At 38.1% G+C, this 22,471-nt stretch overlaps 1 protein-coding gene across 1 annotated transcript in view; it reads right to left on the bottom strand.

Annotated features, from left to right (window-relative positions):
- CUNH4orf50 (chromosome unknown C4orf50 homolog) overlaps nucleotides 1-22,471 on the bottom strand; it is a 109,555-nt gene that overhangs the window by 4,840 nt on the left and 82,244 nt on the right. The window contains exon 16 of the mRNA XM_027836606.1: nucleotides 4,180-4,310. Within this exon, the coding sequence (XP_027692407.1) occupies nucleotides 4,180-4,310 (131 nt within the window). The remainder of the gene's footprint in view (nucleotides 1-4,179; nucleotides 4,311-22,471) is intronic.

Here is a 22,471-nt window from a genome sequence, read left to right as displayed (position 1 = left end):
GTGGATTCTTTCAATTTCTATTTTGCCCTCTGGTTCTAAAATATCAGGGCAGTTTTCCTTGATCATTTCTTGAAAGATGATGTCTAGGCTCTTTTTTTGATCATGGCTTTCAGATAGTCCAATAATTTTTAAATTCTCTCTCCTGGATCTATTTTCCAGGTCAGTTGTTTTTCCAATGAGATATTTCACATTGTTTTCTAATTTTTCATTCTTTTGGATTTGTTTTACAGTGTCTTGATTTCTCATAAAGTCACTAGCTTCCCATTGCTCTATTCTAATTTTTAAGGAAGTATTTTCTTCAGTAATCTTTTGGACTTCCTTTTCCATTTGGCCAATTTTGCTCTTTAGGGCATTCTTTTCTTCATTGGCTTTCTGAACCTCTTTTGCCATTTGGGTTAGGCCATTTTGTAAGGTGTTATTTTGTTCAGTGTTTTTTTGGGTCTCCTTTTGCAAGCTGTTAACTTGCTTTTTATGATTTTCTTGCATCACTCATTTCTCTTCCCAGTTTTTCCTCTACTTCTCTTACTTGCTTCTCAAAATCCCTTTTGAGCTCTTCCAAGGCCTGGGACTGATTCACATTTATCTTGGAAGTTTTGGATGTAGGAGCTTTGACTTTGTTTTCTGCTTCTGGTTGTATGTTTTGATCTTCTTTGTCACCAAAGTAAGATAATATAGTCTGACTCTTTTTGCGCTGCTTGCTTATGATCCCAACCAATTACTTGAGTTTTAAACTCTTTGTTAAGGTAAGAGTCTGTTTCCAATGTGGAGAATGTACTGTCCCAAGCTTTGGGGGTTTGTACAGCTGTTTTCAGAGATACTTCTAGGGACCTGAAAAGTGTAAGTTCTTCCAAGGTGCTATGATAAGGGGCAAGGTGCTTCCTCTCCACAGTCACAACAAGCTCCACCATGCCAGCACTCCTCCTCACCCCAGGACAGCCCCTCAGAACTGTGACCCAGATCCAAACACCAGTAAAGCAAGAGATTCCTGCCTCAGCGCTGGCAAAGAGATCCTTGCAATCCCCTTCTAATCAGCCACTCGATTCCCTCTCAGTCTGTGGGCCAGAAGCTCAGGAGGCAGCTGCTGCCCTCAGGGCGACTGAGACCTAGCTTCTTCTCTCACTGCAGTCACAGACTTTTCCCACTGACCTTCTAAGTTGTCATAGGCATTCTTGGGTTGAGAAATCTGGAAACTGCCACAGCTGCCTGCGATTCAGTCCTCTGAGGCCTGCCCCAGGGTCACTGCGTCCTGCGCACCCACGCCAAACTGTGCTCCTCTCCCTGCCTAGCACGATATACCTTTCTGATCAGCTAGCCAGGTTGTTTTGGGCTGGAAATTTCTTTTACTCTGCTTTTTTTTTTATGGGTTCTGCTGCTTTAGAATTTGTTTAGAGCCATTTTTATAGGTATTTGGAGGGATTTGAGGGAGAGGTCAAGCAAGTCACTGCTTTCATTCCTCCAGCTTGGCTCTGCCCCGCCCCCGCCCCAGACAAAACCCTCTTTGCACTCTACTTTGCTGCCTCACGTTCACCATGTAGCTACCTAGTCTGTTCCAGTGCTGCACATGAATATCTGATACCTTAAAACATATAAATAAAATGAACCCAAATACCCCTGTGGTTCTATCATCAATGTGGGTAATCCCTAAAAAATGTAGACCAAGCTATAAATGCCTGTTCATCTGTGTAACTTGCCCATGTCCTCCTGTAATCTTGTTGCAGTCTGCTCTAAATCACCAGGTGCCTTTCCATTGACCTCCAGTTGCTACTCATTTTCTATTTTTCTTAGACTACAGTGTTTTATGTCTTGTCTTCTATGATTGAGAGACATGAATTGAGTATAAAAGCATGATATTAATCAATGTTCCTAATATATTTGAACAATTCTTTAGTGGAAGAGGAAAATGTCATTTCTAGGAAAACATTTTTCCCTTGCTTCTGATTGTTTAGGGCACTTCAAATAGTTCTATGTTATTATTACATTTTAGGTCTTTCACAATATTCATTATTATTTTAATTGCTGCTGCAACTCATACTTTGTTAGATCTACAATCTTACTGAGGTGGTCACTCCCTTCAGTGCTGCTGATCACAACTTTTCCACACTTGCTTATCCTGTGTGATTCTTGTCCAAGACCTCCCAAAAAGCTGAGAAGGGGGTGGGGATTGCATTCTATTTGCTTGGGGCTTTCCTATAGGTCTCTTAATTTGATACATTTATCGATAGAGCACAGAGGCTCTACAGCAGTTATCCCTCACTCTCATAATCTGACGGGTTCACCTCCTTTTCTGGTCATATAGACATACATATATGCATACATGTATGCATATATCATTTTTATACTATTTCTGAGGCACAGTTCTTTATTGCTAATAAGTTGAAGTCTGTTTATGCCCACTGTCTCTCTTTTTCTGGATAATACACTCTTTCTTTTGAAATTGTTATATTTCAAGATTGAAAGCCATACAAGATCACCATAAAAATGTTGGTTATTTAACAGTTTTGTTGTTGTTGTTTTAGGGAGAAGCTTGAAATTATCCAAGTTGTTATGTGAGGCTTGATAATATAATTATGAATGTGATAATAGTAATAGCTAATATTTATATGGCACTTACCATGTGTCGGGCTCTGTGCTAAATGCTTCACAATTATTATCTCATTTGATCCTCACAACAACCCTGGGAGGCAGGCACTCTTATCATCTCTATTTCATAAGGAGGAAATTGAGGCAAACAGTACATGATTTGTCTTGGGTCACACAACCCAGATTTGAACTCAGGTCTTCTTGACTCCAGGCCCAGCACTCTATTCACTGAGCCACCTAGCTGCTGGTAAAAGAGGAAATGTTTCTGCCTAGATGTATTAAAGGACAATTTCCCAAATGTGACCTAATATTCAGTTCTAGTTCCTGTACATTATCAATCTGTAATATCTGGCTAAGACACATGTGCAGACAGATGAGTTATGTGGGCTATACAATCAAATCTATATTGGGGTCTTAACAATAGACTTTCTTTCTCCACTTAATTTTTGTTGTGTGGGTGAATAGTTAGGACAAACTCTCTTGGGTGATTATGCATCTTATTTCAGAACCTCCAACATCTTCTGTGGTTTAATGTAATCAGCAAAAGGTTATCCAGAAACAGGAGCACCTGGAGAAACTTAGCAAGTTCATGGCATACCTTCTTGACTTTGATTCTGCACTGCCCATTCACTATGACAGTGGCAAGCACTTTGGCCACTAATAGAAGGTCAATGGTCAAAATTGTCTCTGTTGTTACACTTTCCAAGAAATTTGGTACGGTTTTTACCATATTCATGGAAGACATATTGTTGAAGGAGACCTTTTAAGATAGAATGTTGCTCTGGGAAATCAAATACTTATTTTTAGATGATATACAATGAGATTTTGGCATTCTCTAAATCTTTCGATCAGTTGTGGCTATGATGATATGTTTGCTGTGAAATAATTCATAAAAGACTTCAATTTTCCCTATTATCTTTGCAGCAATAACTTGAAGTGATAAATAGATAAATCCCATAAAGATTTTCTAGTGATAGGAAAGAAGGCAGAGGGGTGGGTGGGTGGTTGCTCATATTTTCTTGATCGCTTTTTTTGGGTTGCAATAATACCTTTTTTTCCTATTTGGTGTCCTTAATTCTCCCAGATACCTTCAGCATTGATCTTCCTTTACAATTGTGCCATCTCCTGCATGAACCTCCTCTGGGTAAATGTTGATCTGCTTAGACAGCTTTAAAGCTAGCCAATAGTAGAGTGTCACATGAGACACTGAATTCTCCATCATTGGATGAACTTAGTGTCTATAGAACAATAACATGAATACTAGATGACTTTTACATTGCCTTTTATATTCTACATGTCCTCTACTCTAATAATTATATGAAGTAATACATTCACACAAGAGGGAGGTACAAACAAACTATTATATGCAGAGGAAAAAAAGTAGTGATTGCCCAGAGGGATCAAAGAAGGCTTAAGGACGGGTGAAATTCAGTGATAAGTGGCACAGCTGAGATTTGAACACAGGTCTTCTGACTCCAGATCTAGCATTCTGCCTACTATAACTCATTAGTGATATTATCCAAGATATGATATTATTAAGAAACCAGTCTAAATTTTCAGTAGCAAGTGTACAAATGGTCAGCCTCTAGCTCTACATACCCGGTATCCTGCAACAAAAGTCCCATTGCTACAGCCCAACTCATCCACCAGTGGCCTTTCCCAGCCAATCATTAAACACCTCTGGCCGACTGTTTTAATGATGCACAGAGAGCCAACTGGAGCAGGAGCCTCTGGGGAGAGAACAGACATACAAGGAGGCAAAGTTACTTTCAAGATAGTGTTCAAAGTTCCCAGGCTTTACCTTAATGCTTCTTCCTTCCCATATCCTGCAACAATGAAGCAAAATAAGATAATCTTTATGTCAGAATTACATGTTGAAAACATAAACCAAGGATACCTGGGTTGTCAGTTTGGGGGCCCTGCTCTAAATTTAGGAGCAACTTCACATCATGTCAAGGAGTGCTAAGGAAATGGAGGTGATAAAATCTATGTAAGTAAAAGGGAAAATAGGAGAGGGAATGGAATAAGCATTTATATAGTTCCTACTGTGTGACAAGCACTGCATGAAGTGCTTTTACATATATTATATCATTTGATCCTCAGGACAAACCTGTGAAGTAGGTGTATCACTATCCTTATTTTAAAGTTGAGGAAACAGAAACAACCAGAGTCATAGACTTATTAAGTATGTGAAGCTGGCTTTGAACCTAGGTCTTCTTGATATCGGGACTAGCCTTCTATTTGTGGTGCCACCAGATGCCACATTAAGGGGTGGATATTTTAAGCAGGCAAATTGGGCCTCAAAATATGGAATGTTAGAGCTGTCTGGAAAGAACCTTACTAAAGAGAATTTCATAGCTGGATAGAATCTCAGAACATGAAATGTTAGAATCAGAAAGCATCTCGGGATATAAAAAAAGAGTGTTAGAGCATAAGGAGACCCTAGCATTGATCTATTCTCAGGGACTTAATCTTTTTTGTGTAGATGGTAGGTAGCCTGATGAAATCTAATGACCACTTCTCAAAATAATGTTTTTATTGCTATTTTTTAAAATTGCTATTTATTTTTAACATACATGGTTTTAAAAATTTGAGGACTCTGTACAGGGAATTCTTGTTCAGGAAGGAGTTGAAGTGGATGTCCTTTGAGGCCTCTTACATCCAAATCCTAAGAAGTTTCAAACAATCCTAGATGGCCTTAAGCTACGTCGGCCTCCCCTACTCTCTGACTATACATAAACACATATAAACCTGAATTCTAGCTCGTAGAGAGAATGGGGAAACAGCTCACATTTTGAGGCTTTATATGCACTTTCAGGCTATACCTGTGTATGCTAACATAAGAAGGCCATAACTTAAATGCCCTCTTGATAGAATAAACCAATTACTATTTCTATAGTTTATCATAGTTCCAAACTCATTCTGCCTCTCCATAACATTCCTGTACCTAGAATGGTTTCTCTTCCTGCTTCCCATCACCCTTCTTCCTAGTCTCCTTTCTGATGAAATTCTACCCTTATTTTAAGATGCTGTTTCAATATTACTTTCTTTATGATTTTTGATTCATGATTCCCATGGCAGAAAGTAACCTCACCTTCTTCTAATAGAACCATAGAATCATGGCAACAATAACAACAAAAAAATTAAGCTAAAAGGTATCTTATAATTCAGTCAGTTCGGTCATGTCTGACTCTTTGTGACCCATTTGGGGTTTTCTTGACAAAGACACTGAGTCACATGACTAATAAGTACATGAGGCCAGACTTAAACTCAAGAAGACCAGTTTTCCTGATTTCAAGCCCAGTGCTCTTTCCACTGTACCACCTAGCAGCCCCTGGTTTTATTTAGATACTACTTATCATTTTAAGGAAAGCTCCATTTATTCCTATGTTTTCTAATGTCGTTAATAGGAATGAATATTGTATTTTTCTCAAACTCTTTCTGCAATTATTGAGATTATCATGTGATTTTTTTTGTTTTTGTTATTGATGTGGTCAATTATGCCGTTTGATGCATATATGTGTAGTATTGATATTACTTTATTGTCTATAGCATCTTTTACCAAAATGTAGTTTCCCTGATTATTTCTTTTAATTAGATCTATTTTTGCTTTTTCTTTGTCTAAGATCATGATTGTTACTCCTGCTTTTTTTTTAACCTCAGCTGAAGCATAATAAATTCTGCTCCAACCCTCTACCCTTTTTTTTATACTCTGTATGTATCTCTCTATTTCAAATGTGTTTCTTGTAAATGATGCATTGTTAGATTCTTGTTTCCAATCCATTTTACCATCCACTTCTGTTTTTTGGGAGAGTTCATTCCATTCACACTCATAGTTATGATTACTGTGTATTTCTCTCCATCCTATTTTATCCTGTTTATCCTCTTCTCTCTCTTTTTACCCTGTTCCTTCTAAAAAGTCTGTTTTACTTTTGACCACTGCCTCCCTTAATCCTCCTCCCTTATCAATGTCCCCCCTTTTATTCCCTTCCCCTCCTACTTACTCGTTGGGTGAGATGGATTTCTATGCCCAACAAATATGTATATTATTCCCTCTTTAAGACAGTTCCAATGAGAATAAGGTTCAAGTGTCACCCTTCATTTTCCCTTCAATTAAAAAATCTCTTCATTGCATGCCTCTTTTATGTAAGATTGTTTTCCCTATTCTTCCTCTTTCTTCCTTCTTCTCCCAGTGCATCCCTCTTTCACAGTCATTTTTTTTAAATCACCTCATCATAGTCAACTCACATTCATGCCCTCTTTCTATGCATACTCCTAATTGTCTTAATAATGATAACTTTCTTAAGAGTTACAAATATTGGGGAGCAGGAAGGATAGAGAAGGGGAGAAAATTTAAAACTCAAAATCTTATGAAGTGAATGTTGAAAACTAACAATAAATGAATTAATTATTTTTTAAAAGGAGTTACAAATATCATCTTCTCAAATAGGAATGTAAATAATTAACATTATCAAAATAATGTTTTAAATAAATAAAATTAAATACATAGGATTATAAGGGAAGCCAAAGGTTAGTGAGAATTATAATGCATTTTTTTCTCATCCAAGTTCATTGGAATCCCTGAAATCTAGATGACAAACTACTCAACATTTTAAGACTACTAATGTAGTCAAATCTCTCATTTTATAAATGAGAAAATCAAGGATCAGACTTAAGGAAAGTATACTATCAGCACAGTGGTTTCCAATCCGTGGACTAGGATCCTTGGGAGTTATCACAAGATGCCTATTAACCCATATAGGCACCCATATTGGCACCAAATATCATTCATTTTGGTATTGCAGGACAGTATGTTATGGTGAGAAAAGAACAGGCCTCAAAACCACGAAGACCTGGGGTCAAGATCTACTTTTGATATATCCTAGGTGTGCTAGCTAACTTAGCTCCTCAGTCTTTTCAGGCAACTCTCTAAGACTATAAGTGGCAGAGAAGGTACTGACCTACTTCAGTAAAAGTTTTCTCACCTCAGAGTTCCTTCTACAAAAGAGACTACAGGTACAGTCCATATCACTAAGATGCATTTCATGAGCCCTACAATTATTGCACAGAAGTTCAAGACATTTATCATTATCTTACATAAAAGAGATGAGAAAGAAAGAGCTTTGACAATCTAAAGGAAAATGAGTGGAGCAACGTTTGTACATTTTTCTCATTTGAATTGGGTCAAAGAGGGAATAATATACACATTCAGTTGGGTATAGAAATCTATCTCACCCAACATGGAAGTAGGAAGGTAAGGGAAGAAGAAGGGGGTGTTGATAGAAGGGAAGAGAATGACTAAGGGAGGCAGAAGTCAGAAGTAAAAGAGATTTTTGAGAAAAAAAGGGTAAAAAGAGAGAGAAAAGGAAAAATATCAGGAAAAATAGGATGGGAGGAAACAGCAATCATAACTGTGAAGGGTATAAGGGATTTTATTTTCAAAAAGTTTGGGAACCAATGTTCAAGCAATTTAAACTGGAAAACAAGATTAAAATTAAGGTTAAAAAGAGGTCAGGGAATAAGTTAATTAGGAGATTTCCCCACATTTCAGTAGCTAAAATCTTTCCCTTGAGAGATTCATCTACATTTTTAGGAATTCTCCTCAGATTTCTTTTTCTTTTGAGTTAAATTTATATCTTTCCCCAATTTCAATTTCTTCCTATACTACACTGATCCTGCCCAATGAATCATCTGGTTCATTGTTTAAAAATTCTATCAAGAAGTTTGACATTTATCTCCTTAAATTTTTTATTTTGTCATTTAAGACAAAGAATGGGTTTTTAATCTTCTACGGGTTTATCTAATCTCTCCAAATTCATTCAAGAAACTGATGCCCATTAATCTTCTTGTTTGCTTTCTCTCAATCTGTTAACATGTATCTGCTGCTCAGATATCATAAAGTAAGGGAGGACAGCTAAGCAGCTCTGAGCAGTGGAATGTTCTTCCAGATGCTCCTGGTTCAATCAGTCAACAATCATTTATTAATTGCCTACTATGTTCTAGGCACTGGGAATTCATAGATAAAATAGTAGCTGGTCTCAAAATTCAAGTGAAGGTGTCCACTTTTCTGTTCTATTTTCTGAAGCAGTGTGTTATATTGTCAAAAAAGGACTGTGTAGACAGTTTGAAGGCCTGAGTTTTCATTTCAGCTGAATTTAATGTCTCTGTTTCTCTGTTTTCTCATTTGTGAAATAGTAGTAATAATAGTACACACTTCATGGGGTTGTTATGAGGCCAAATGAGATGATGTAGGTAAAATGATTTGTAAACTTTCAAGGTCTCTGTAAATTTCAGTTATTATGACCTTGTACAATAATAACATTATACATTTCATAGTACTTTGTGGTTTTCATGTAGGGCATAGAGATGGTCTTTAAGCCAGGAAGATCTGGGTTCAAGTCCTGTCTCTGACATATATTGACTGTGTGACCATGGTCAAGTCACTTAATTTCTCAGTGGTTTGGAAAGCTCTAAGACCATACACTGAAGAAACAGTTATGGACCTGCATTGGTAGAAGGACTTTCCTTACCTAGGAGTTCCCTATACCAATGAAATCACAAGTCTAATCCTCATCTCTCATTTCCTGGCTATTTCCTGGCTACCTGTTCTTTGGCTTTCTTCTTCCTACTAGAATTCAGATTTTGCTCTGGGGACGTGACAAGTAAACTTTCATTCATCTTACCTTGCCTAGAACCAAGGCATCCACACTACTGTCTCACCATTTATAAATCATGCCACTGAGTGTGTATCTCTTCCCTCTCCCCATTTCTTGTACCCCTTTATGTGTTATCTTTCCCCATTAAAATGCAAGCTCTTCTGTCTTGCTTTCCTGTATTTGTATTTTCAGAATTTAGCAGAGTGATTGACACATAGCATGTGCTTAATAATGAATTTCAAATTCATCTATCCAATACCTCTATAACTGAGAGATCACAGGGTTTAAGTCAGCTTCCCAAAATCACATAGTTAGTATCAGAGTTGGGGTTTGAGTTTGGGTTGTCTCCTGCAGATCTAGTTTTACTGCACTGGGTAACTTATCTAATCTCTCTGAATTTCAGTCATGAGGGACCAAAACTAGAGAATATATAAGGTATCTTCCAGCCTAATATTAATATATTTTTATGATTTTATATCAATACTTTAATAATTCCAAGTGCTAAGTGTAATATGATCCAAGAACTAGCCATGTTCTCCAAGAAGGATGCTTGCTATTACTGACCTAATAAACTAACCAATTTAAGATGAATGTCTAGCGTAGGTTTTGCCTGTTACTGGAGGAAAGGAGGGAGAGGAGGGGATGCTCAATAAGGAAACTTAATAGTGGGAGGGGGGAAGCATAGAAAAAGTAACATAGAATGTCTATGTTGAAATGGAACTTGGAATAGAGAACCTGAGAATGTTACATTCAGAAGGTATAGTAGAGGTGTAGTTCAGACCACTGCATGCCCCCATCTCTCATCCTTCTCATCCCACATGTCTTGATTTGAAACTAAAATACAGAGAGATGAAGTGAGTTGCCAAAGGTCACACATCTAGACAGTGATAAAGCCAAGAATAAATCCAGGTCTCTGAGCTCTCATCCCAGTATTTTTCCCTACAGGAGAGAGAGTATTATGAGCATTTTATGAGAGAGAGAGGGGGGCGGGAGAAGGTTCCAAAAGGTTGCCAGTCTGGGACCTCCTGAAGAGAAAATTGCTCCATTTTCCAGTCTAAAATGATGATTTGATAGTTAGGTAGAGGCTGCTTATGAAAAGGCTATGGGTTCCCAGCTGCTGAATAACTCTATTATTTAAGTCCACAATTAAATCAATATTGAATCTTTTTTCCTTCACATTTGTAGTACAGGGCTATTTTTAAAAGAAGCTTTAAGATGGAGAAATTGAAGCAATGAAATTGTAGTGACCCAGCTTAATACTGGAGCTAATAATTATTCTATAGCACTTTTGTTTTTAAGCATTTCCCTTACAACAACCTTGTGACATAGGGATATAAAGAAAGGGAAAAGACAGTCCCTGCTCTCAGGGATCTTACATTCCAATGGAGAAGAAAACATAAAAATGACTATGTACAAATAAGCTATGTGAGGGAGAAATTGGAAACAATCTATTCTGTTCTATTGTTCTGTTCTGTTGTTCACCCCTCGTTTTCAGAGGATAAACAGAGGGGAGGCAGAAAATATTGCCCAGCATTTTGTGGTATATGTACTGACACATCTGATCAATGAAACATACCACAAAGCATTTTTTAACCTGGAATTTACAGTTTTCACTCTGGATGGGTGGTGTAGGGAAGCATCATTTAATGACACCATGTAGGGTGGGACTTTGGTAAAATTATGAGCTTGACAAGTTTGGATTTGCCATCCCCGGCTTCCTTTCTCTGTGCCCCTTTTTTCATTCCCTTTCATCTCACTGTGCCCAAACTTGAAGCCTTTTCCAGTAAGACCTGTCAGAGCTTGTGCCCCATTGGCGTAGTATCACTTCTATGCCATGCCACTCAATCTAAGAGTGGTTAAGTAGGTATGATCTTAGCACAGGACAGACAAAAGGGTGAAGGTTAACACTGAAACAGCCTTCTAAACTTCACAGAAAGAAAATGACAATGGATGGTAAAGGAGGAGGTAGAAACATTGTGTGAGACCAGGATAAGGGCTTGGTGAGAGAGTGTCTAAATGTACCTTTGGTTCTTCACCAACTGAATCTATATCCTTTGGGCAAATGACTTGGCCCCGATGATAGGCATCAGTTTCCCCCTTTGTAAAATACAATTTAAAACACCTAGGTAAGCTCCCAAGAGCAGCATTGTTGTAAGGATCAAATGAAATGATACATGTAAAGCATCTTTCAACCCTAAAGCACAATATAAATAGTCTGATTTGATTGAAAGCCCTGGGAGAAAAGGAGAGGTTGACAGAGCAAATACATGTGAGGAGTGAGTTCAGGGAGTATACCTGGGAGAGGAAGAAAGACAGTGAATGGGCACCTGCTGGGGCAAATCCCACTAGGGCATCAGTCAGCTGGATTGATGCAAAGCTGGAGCCCTGGATGAATTTTGGGTTCCATGCCATGAGACAGACTGCTCGAGTCCTAGGGCTTTCCTCTTCCAAAGCATTCATACCAGCAGAGATGAAAGACTACAAATCTAATTTTCTTACAGTGCATCTGAATGGTTGTGATTTTTTGACCCTCTCCTAGTTCTTTGGGGGAAGAAAATGTCCAGAGGGTATGGTGCTAGTGTAATAATGGCCTGATAACAGAGGAAAGAGTTCTGGAGTTGAAGTCAGGAAACCTAAGTTTAAATGCTGGCTCTGACATTTATTTGCAGTATAACCATGAGAAACTCATTTCCACTTTCTGGGTCTCAGTTTCCTCATCTGCAAAATAAGATAATAATACTTGTGCTATCTCTTTCCCAGGGTTGGGAAGAAAAGACTATAGAATTGGGTATTTTATAATTATATTATTAAAGTAAATTTTCCTTATGAAGCTGTACTAAAGATACCAACTGAAGTACAGAATACTAAGGTTAAAAAATGAGCATTTATTAAGTACCTACTATGTGCCAGGCACCGTGCTAAGTACTTTATGAATATTAACTCATTTGAGCTCCACAACATCCCTGGAGATAGGTGCTACTATAATCATCCCTATTTCATACGGAAAAGCTCCAGTGTTCTACAGGCTATATGACCATCACAAATAATTAATTAAATTAATTAATAAATAATTAAACCATCACGTAGAGTTTAACAGGAAGTGACAAACTCATTGCAGAAACACATCTTCAGGCATTTTTTTCGAAGGAGGTCATGTCTGAAGTGGAGATATAAAGGAAGACTAGGATGCTTGCTACATCCTCCCCTCCTTCAACCACACTCACAGCCATATATTCTGTGGATATAAAGGATTCAATAAAATAAATTTTAAAAACCATATTTCATTTAAGGAGATGAAAAACATTTCAATTCAACTCAATAATATCCTTTCTGAATTCGCGTAGATGTCTCCATCAAGTATAATTCAAAAAGCATTGAGATGTGTTGAGGGGGGGAAGTGGGGAGGGACCTGTTTTATCAATAACTAGCTCTGTGGTCCTGAGAGTCAGGGAGCAACTTAACTCCCCTCTTTAGGCCTTGGGTTCATAGGACCCAAAGGTGATAGATGACAGCTGAAAGGGACTTTGGAGGTCATCCAATTCAACCTCCTTATTTTATGGATGAGGAAACTGAGGCCAAGAGAAATTATATGACTTGTCCAGGGTCACACTGCTACTAAGTATATGAGGCAGGATCTGAACTTGGTTCTCCCACATTCTATCTACTGAACCACCTGGGTGCCTAAATCTATAAAATAAGGCAAATGGACTGGAATGATCTCTAAGATCCCATCCATATGCTCTTTGAAGGCCCACTCCAACTCTGGCAGCTATGTTCCATATAAAGTTTCCCTCCGGTTCACATTCTATGTTCTAAGGTTCCTTCTGGCTCTTACCTGTTAAGACATTCTAAAGCAAAGGTTAGCACACTATGGTCTGCCCACCTGTTTTTGTATGGCCCTCAAGTCAAGAGTGATTTTCCCATTTTTTCAATGTGATGAAATTATATTTAACAATGTAAAAAGCATTCTTGGCTCATAGACTATATAAAAATAGGCAGGCAGGATGGATTTGGTCCACTGGCTATAGTTTGTTTGCCCCTGTTCTAAGGTCCTCTCTAGCTCTAATAGTCTATGGTTCTAGTGGTTTGGTGAAAATGATAGATTTTCCCACAAGTGGAGGTGGTAACAGAGATATTTCTTCATTAAAACAGGTTTTGGTTATATGTACTTCTGCAATATTCTGGGGTTTGATGCAAACATGGGCATATGGAGGGCCTCACCATCCATAGAGAATCCCTCTTTCAACTTGGACTCTTTTCCTGGATTTCTCCAACACAGTAGTGGACATGTTTATTAAGCATATATCTTTCTGTTTTATGCCTTGCCTAGTATTTATGAGAAGATCATTGAGCATTCTTTCAGGATTATTTCTTTCAAGGGATCTTGAATGATTTTGATGCATGAATGAGAGGTAGCTTGTTGGGAAGGGGTCTGTGAGTTAGTTAGATTAAGTGAGTTAGATTAAGGTAACATATATATCAGAAATCTGTGCTGTGTGATGGTATTGAGGCAATTATATATAAGGTATATGAAAGGGGAGAAGATAAAGAAAGGTATCCTCTTAATAATAATAATAATAACAATAATAAAATGACCTTAATCACACAAAAAAGGTGACCAAAAACACCATAGCTACCAACCTACATGTCTACTCTCCTAGCTATACAAAACCTCTAGAAGAGTCATCTGTACATAAAACAAAGGCATCCTTGATGAGTGGATTAATTGGAGAGAGTCAGGTTTTTGCATGTGGTGTTCAACAATAGACCCCATCTCTATCATTTCCTAATTGTCTGAAAGATGTAGAGAATATGGATCCCATGGTGCTTATTTTTTTAATTGATTATAAAAAAGCATTTGATTTAGCACATAATGTTCACACTAATTTTCAGGTCTCCTCCTATCCAAATTTCAACCATCCTCCAAGGGACAACTTGAGTAGCAGGCAAAGAGCCCAGAACACCACAGGTGATTTGTTCATATTTCTGAATGAACAGAAAAACAATAACTCGTATTTTCATAGCAGCTTAAAGCTTAGAAGATTTTTTTCCCCCCAAAAAAATCCATGTGAGTTGGTAGCTATAATTCCTATTAAATCAATTTCACAGATGAGGAAACTGTGGCACAGAGAGACTTATAGAATTGCACAAGGCCACAAAGCTCTGTGATGTTAAAGCCAGCCTATACTGAGCCAAGGCCAGTGCCCTTTACATGTGTTGTTAGGTCCTGCCTTTTCATGAGAAATAAATTCTGACATTTTTTTTTTACATTTAACAGATTAGCATAGGCTTTCTGTACATTATCATACTTAATGCTCTTAAACAAAATATAAAAGAAAACAAAATTGAAAGTGAGTAGGGAAGGCATTCATTGAATCTTTATTCGACAGATAAGGAAACAGATCCAGAGAGATAAAGCAAATTGACCAAGATCCCAAAGCTCTTGAGTGTCAGGACTGGCACAAGAGCCCGACTCTCTTGAGCCCAGGTATAGCACTCTTCTCACTACACCAGGCTGCCTCAGTTAGGAAATTGTCACTCTGAAGTTTTCCCTGCTCACAGTCATCTCTCTCCCTCTGAACTTAGAGCCATCTGTGGTACTAAATATACACCATTCATTTGAGGATGAATCATGTAACTATCTTAGCTCATTCATTCAACAAACACTGGAGTACCTACCATTCAATTGAACTTAATTCAACTCAACGTTCAAGTGCTTTGTGCTATGCTAGTAAGCATCATACAGTGCTAGGCTCTGGGGACAGCAAGACAAAAAAAAAAAAGGACAACTCCTGCCCTTAATCAGCCAGACAAGCATTTAATAAATCCTTCCATATGTTAGGTTGAAGGTACAAAGAAAGACAAATCACATTACCTGCCCTCAAGGAGCTTATATTCTAATGGAGAAGATGGCATGTCAACAAATAGTTACACGCAAGATACATACAGATCTTGCCCCAAGACAGGGGAGTTTACTATATACAAGGAGGGATAAGACATACATACAGACAACTATATCAGGGTAGGATACATAGAGGCTAAGGATAGATTCAGCAAAATGTCCTAGGAAAATTTGATGAGGAAGTGATTCTCCTCAACTGGGTGGAAGGAAAGGAAAGCTTTTTTACAGGAAGTGACACCTGTGTTTGACCTTGGAGAAAAGGATTATAAGAAATGGTGACATAGAAGGAGAATGTTACATGTATGTGAGACAACTTACATGAGCACATGAAGGCAAAGGATGACGTGTCAAGTCTGGCTGGAAGATATAAAGGCTACAAATAAGGCTACTGAAGACTAGAAACAGAGATTGGAATTTGAACATGGAGAGCCTTAAATTTCTTAAATGGAGGAGTCTGTATTTTATCTTAGAAGGAATAGGGAGCCACTGAAGACTTATGAGCAAGGGAGTGACATGGTCAGATCTGTACTTCAGGAAGATATTTTGACAGCTGAATGAAGGATGGATTGTGGGGAAAAGATAGAGACTGCAAACAGGGCTATAAATTTAAAAGGATTGTCACAAAAATCTAGATAAGAGATGATGAGCACTTGAATTAACGTGGTGGCCCTGTGAGTAAAGAGGGAGGCATACATGCAGAGGGAAGAGAGAATCAGTAAGCCTTGGCAATATATAGGGTATAAAGACAAATGAGAGTAGCATCCAAGATCATTCTGAGGTTAAGAACTTGGGTGCCTGGAAGCATGGTGATGCCCTCCATAGAAATAAAGAAAGCAGCTAGTGCCACAGTGGTGTACTAGACCTGGGGTCAGGCAGATCAATTCCTGACTCAGACACTTCTTAGCAGTGTGACCCTGGGTAAGTCACTTAACTGCTACCTGCCTCAGTTTCCTCACCTGTAAAATTTGACTAATAACAGCACCTACCTCCCAGGGTTGTTGTGAGAATCAAATGGGATGATACTTACCAAGTGCTTTGCAAACCTTAAAGTGCTATATAAATGCTAACTACTATTATTAAGCGTGAAGATGGTTATGACAAAATTCTGTCACAGCATCTTATAGTATTTATGTCTTATGTCCCAGATAGACAGTAAGCACTTCGAGGGCAGGAATCATGATCTAAACTCTTCTATCTACCCTTCAGTATTTGAAAATCAAATGCTATGCCTGGAAGAGATCTTAGAAGAACAAGGAATCCGATTTCCTAATTTTACAGAGAAGGAAGCTTCCCAAGGTCCCAAAATGAAAGCACAGAGCAATCCCCTAATTTTACAGATGTGTACTCTTGAGATAATGTGACCACTTCTGAACAGAACATTTTAGAATGATTTCAGGTGTCCTCATCTGACAAATGAGGAGTATGGACCAGAGGATCTCTAAGGTCCCTTCCAACTCTGAATCCTGAGATCTGGCAATGCTGTCCTATTAGGTGGGAAACTACAGGCAAGCAAAGGAAGGCCACGTGGATTCTAGCTTTGGAAAATGAGCGATACAAAGGGATACTTTTTTTTTAAAATTTCCCCCAATAGACATCATTCTTCTTTGAAGGGAGGATCACTAAGACTGTCAGGCCGTTTTGTGACATCTTAATCAATCTTCCAAGGAAGACTCATTCAGGATTCTGTGCTGCAGACACTGAGTCCCCAAGGGCCCCCTGGCTTGGGGAGCTCTGGCTGTAACCACAGATTAATGCTGACACTCTAGGAATTAATTTGATTTCCATGCATGCTACCACCCCCCAAGGTTAAGGGATGTTGGCTGGAGCATTAGGAGCTCTAGCATAGTTGGGGCAAACTCAAAATGAAACAGGGACCACCAAGCCATACTTGAGGGTCCCTGTCAGAAACACATTGGTTTGCTCTAAAAATATAATGTTATCTATGTTTTATGTGTTTTCATTTATTTTGTTAATTATTCCACAGTTACATTTTATTCTGATCTTGGCTGCACTAGGGAGTTGCTGGCCATGTGTTTGACCGCTCCAATCTAGCATGTAATGGTAAAACATCCCAGGTTTTATCATGCAAAGCTGTTTGTCGGTGGGTATGTGATGTGCACGTAAGTTACAGAGCCCTTCCAGGACTAATGTTCTAAGACCCTAAGATTCTAAGAAACCATCACACAGTAGATGCATAAGAAAGACTTGATGGATTCATTGTCATGTGCTATCACTGTACTGGTTGCCTTTACTTAATCATTTTTCTTAGTTAAAATGGAAGGTTCAATTCCAGGGTAAGGAAGATATATTCGGAAATTACTGTGATGCTTTCAAAAAATTACGAAAATATTTTTTAACAAAGAAAGTCTTATTGATTTTATTTGGGAATAACTAATCTGCCAAGGCAGCTGGGTGGTACAATGGATAAGAGTCTTGGGCTTGGAGTCAGGAAGACCTGAGTTTAAATCTGGCTTCAGACACTTACTAGCTGTGTAATCCTGGGCAAGGAACTTAACCCCTGTTTGCCTCAGTTTCCTCATCTGTAAAATGAACTGAAGAAGGAGATGGCAAACCTCTCCAGTATCTCTGCCAAGAAAACCCCAAATGAGGTCACAAAGAGTTGGACATAACTGAAAATGACTAAATAACAATAATCTGCGATCCATCTGAAACAAACAGCTTCTCAATCCATCTTTGCTAGGCTAAAAGCTCATTGAGCTGTTGGAGAGATCTTATAACTTGGATTCAGAAAGACTTGGTGTAGAGTTCTGCCTCCTGAACTTGCTACTTGTGTGACCTTGAGTAAGTTACTTTCCCCACTCTGCACTTCATCTATAAAATGAGGAGTGGTAGGCAAAATGACCTCTAAGGTCATTGATAGCTTTTAACCTTAGGACCCAGTGATTCTCCAGCCAAGGATCACAGGAGCTATGTTGGAAAGTACTCTTGAATTTAGAGTCCAAGAGATTATGCTTCTACTCCATTTTTACCCAAGTGACTTTGGGCAATTCATATCCCTTTTCTGACCCTCAGTTTCTTCATCTGTAAGATAGAGGCAGAAATTCAGATCATTCTACCTCATGTGGCTATTAGGAGGAAGGCATTTAATAAATTGTAAGGTTTTGTTGCTAATATGCACTGTTTATGTTATTTGGAAAAAGTCTTTCTTTGAAAGTCATGTGAGCAACTTACCTTGGAGATGACATCAAATAAGAATTATATATTTGTAAAGCACTTAGCACAGTGCCTCATACTTAGTTCAGTTCAGTTCAGATCAGTCATTTTTCAGTCATGTCTGACACTGTGACCCCATTTGGGGTTTTCTTGGCAAATATATTGGTTTGCCATTTCATTTCATGGTTTACTCCTCTTACATATGAGGAAACTGAGGCAAACAGGGTTAAGTGACTTGTCCAGGGCCACACAGCTAGTAAGTGTTTGAGATCAGATTTGAACTCAGGAAGATGAGTCTTCTTGACTCCAGACTCAGTACTCTATCTATTGTGCCACCTAACTGCCCTTGGTAAACAATAGGCCTTAATAAATGCTTCTTCTCTCCCTTTCTCCCTCTCCTTCTCTGGCTCCTTGTTCTATTTTCCAGGTGTTCCCTTTGAATGGTTGGCAGTTTAGTTTGAGAAAGACCTCAGTGTCTGTTATGTTATCCTGCCAGGTGATCTTCAGAATCTTCCTAAGGCAATTCAGATGGAAGTTATTCAGTTTCCTGGCACAGCACTGGTATACTCTCCAGATTTCACGGGCATACAACAATGAGGTCAGCACAAACTCTACTGCAGAAAGTGCAGTTATGGGATGGCCACATTGTTCAAACGCCAAAGGTACACTTGCCTGAAAGATTATTTTATGGAGAACTCACACGCTGTCAGAAGAAGCAATACAAGGACACTCTTAAGGTCTCTCTTAAGAACTTTGAAATTGACAAGCATTCTGTAGAGTAATTTGGAACTATGTCCAAAAGGCTATAAAACCATGCATACCCTTTGACTTAGCAATACCACTACTAGGTCTGTATCCCAAAAGAGATAAAAAACAAAAAGGAAAAAGACCTATACATACTAAAATATTTATAGCAGTTCTTTTTTGGGAGGGCAAAGAATTAGAAACTGAGAGGATGTACATCAGTTGGGGAATGGCTGAACAACTTGTGGTATATGAATGTAATGGAATACTATTGTTCCATAAGAAATGATGAGCGGGCAGACTTCAGAAAAATCTAGAAAGACTTACATGAACTGATGCTGAATGAAATGAGCAGAACCAGGAGAACACTGTACACAGTAACAGCCACATTGTGTAATGACTAACTTTGATAGACTTAACTCTTCTTAGCAATGCAAGGATCTGAGACAACTCCAAAACACTTATGATGGAAAATGCTATCCACATCCAGAAAAAGAACTATGGAGTCTTAGTGCAGACAGAAGCATACTATTTGCTCTCTTTTTTATTTTGTTTTGTTTCTTTTTTCTTGTGGTTCCTCCCATTGGTTTTAATTCTTCTTTATAACATGACTAATGTGAAAATATGTTTAATATGAATGTATGTGTAGAGTCTATTTAAGAATGCATACTGTCTTGGGGTGGGGGAGGGGAGCGAGGGGGAAAAATTGGAACTCAAAATCTTATGGAAGTGAAGGTTGAAAACTAAAAATAAATAAATTAATATTTTAAAAATAACTTTGGAATTGACAACCATTCTGTAGAGTAATTTGGAACTATGACCAAAGGGCTATAAAACCATGCATACCCTTTGACCCAGCAATACCACTTCTAGGTCTGTATCCCAAAAGAGATTTTAAAAAAAGGAAAAGGACCTATATGTACAAAAATATTTATAGCAGCTCTTTTCTGGGGGGGGGGGAAGAATTAGAAATTGAGAACATGCCTATCAGTTGGGGACTGATTGAATGAGTAGTGGTATGTGATTATGATGGAATATTATTGTACTATAAGAAATGATGAGCAAGATGCTTTCAGAAAAACCTATAAAGACTTGCATGAAGTAAAGCAAAGTGAAATGTACTGTATACAAAGTAATGGCAATACTGTAAGATGATAAGCCATGAATGACTTAGCTATTCTCTGCAATACAATGATCCAAGACAACTCTGAAGGAGTTTTGATGAAAAATACTATTCATCTCCAGAGAAAGAACTGATGGTGTCTGAATATAGATTGAAGCATACTTTTTTTTACATTATTTTTCTTGAGTTTTTTTTTTCTGTTTTCTTTCCCAACATGACTATTATGGATATGTTTTGCATGACTACACATGTATAATTTATGTCAAATTGCTCGCCTTCTTAATGAGGTGGAGTGGGAAGGGAGGAAGGGAGAGAATTTAGAGCTCAAAATTTTAAAAACAAATGTTAAAAATTGTTTTTACACATAAAATGTAAAATATTAAAATAATACTAAAATAAATTACTAAATAAAATCTAAAAAAAAAAGAAAGAACTTTGAAATTGATTGTGTGACATGGAAGATGCTGGCACAAGACCACTCAGCATGGCGTGCCCTCATCAGAGAAGATGCTGTACTCTATAAGCAAAGCAAAACTGAAGTAGCTCAAAAGAAATGTGAGATGTGCAGATTTAGAGAATCCATCCCAAATGTTCACATGGATTATTTGTGCCTGACCTGTGGCAGAACATTTCGAGCTCATATTGGTCAGATCAGCCACAGTTAGAGGCACTGTAACTTGACTCTAATATAGCGATGCCATTTTGGTCCTCTTCGAGAACCAACGAAAACAACCAACTAACCAAGGTGTTTCCTGCCTCTTGGTCAGAAGCATACAACTCTGTCAGATCTCTGTGCTTTGGAGGCAGACTACCTCACATTCCCAGAAAGTACATAAATTATGCTGAGGCCTCTCTTTGCATTCCATTAATCTCACATCTTGGAACCTTGAGGGAAGTGCCTTGGGTCTAAAATTAAACCAAATTCAAAACATCAGACTAAAATACAGAAAGACTAAAATCAAACAAGGAATTATCCAGAAATGGAAGCAATCTGTTTTAACAAATATTTCAGGATTTTGACACTGACATTTAAGATGATGAATAAAGAAAATAAGGCTGCTTCAAGCATCTTTTTTCCCCCTCTACGTGTATTAAGCACCTATTCACCTACTATGTACATGACACTTTGCCTACCTGATGGGGCTACAAAGACAAAAACAACATTGTCCCTGCCCTGAAAGAGTTTATGTTCTCCCTGGTGAAGAAAGAAGACTAGACTTAGAGGATCTGAGTTCAGACACAACCATTAATTTACAAAAGCCATATTCCCTTTTCTGAGCCTCAGTTTTTTCATCTATCTAATGTGAAAGCGCACTCCCACATTGAGTTTCCCTGTTCCCAGCCTGAAGAGTTGTTGTGAAGTTAAATAGGTCAAAGGACCTGAGTTATCCCTGGTGTCATTTTGGACAAGTCATTTCATATATATATATATATATAGAGAGAGAGAGAGAGAGAGAGAGAGAGAGAGAGAGAGAGAGAATATGCATGCATGTACACCCACATATATGTCTATACATATACATACATGATTATATGCAGACATGCATGTGTCATAGATAACAATACACATATATGTACATATACATGAATGAGTTATTATTATTAATTTCATACCCAAACCCAATACTAACACCAAAAGAAAAAAAGAAGTGAGAAAGCAAAACACAGATGCATCAACCATTTCTAAACTATGTTGCCTTAATTGTGCTCATCCTCATCATTCCTCTCATCCCTCTCTCTCCCAAATTTGGACTCTCCCTTTGATGTCCTGAGCTCAAACAGGTGAGGTTTCACTTTATCCTGTCCTGAAACAGACCATCAGAAGCAGGCAGCCACAGAATGACCACCCCATCCTCCTGTCTAGCTCTCCTTTTCCCTCCATTAGAATGTAATCTCCTCAAGTTTGACTGCTTGTATTTGGAAAGTGCCTTCTCTTTGGATGATTTGGCCTGAAAAGCTAGCACTTGGGAGCAGATATGAAGAAACCTTAGACAAAAATGAAGGGCATGGATTAGCAAATGCTGACTTGCTTGCAGATTGTGGCTCAAAGAAGTATATTTAGAACAGATCAAAAGGAAGCACTATTTATAGCAGTTAATAAAATGACAAAGCTCATTACACTAAGTGGTAAAGGCTGAAAATATAAATTGGTTTAGGAAGGGTTTTAAAGTCATGGATTAACAATGAGTTATTAAAAGCAGCCAGGATCACAATTCAATAGATACATAGATAGATAGATAGATAGATAGATAGATAGATAGATAGATAGATAGATAGATAGATAGATAGATA

This window comes from Vombatus ursinus, unplaced genomic scaffold (assembly GCF_900497805.2).
Source record: "Vombatus ursinus unplaced genomic scaffold, bare-nosed wombat genome assembly UNPS02014818.1, whole genome shotgun sequence".
Classification (NCBI taxonomy): domain Eukaryota; kingdom Metazoa; phylum Chordata; class Mammalia; order Diprotodontia; family Vombatidae; genus Vombatus; species Vombatus ursinus.
Note: the sequence above shows the minus strand (reverse complement) of the source record. Positions and strands in the feature narration are given on the sequence as shown.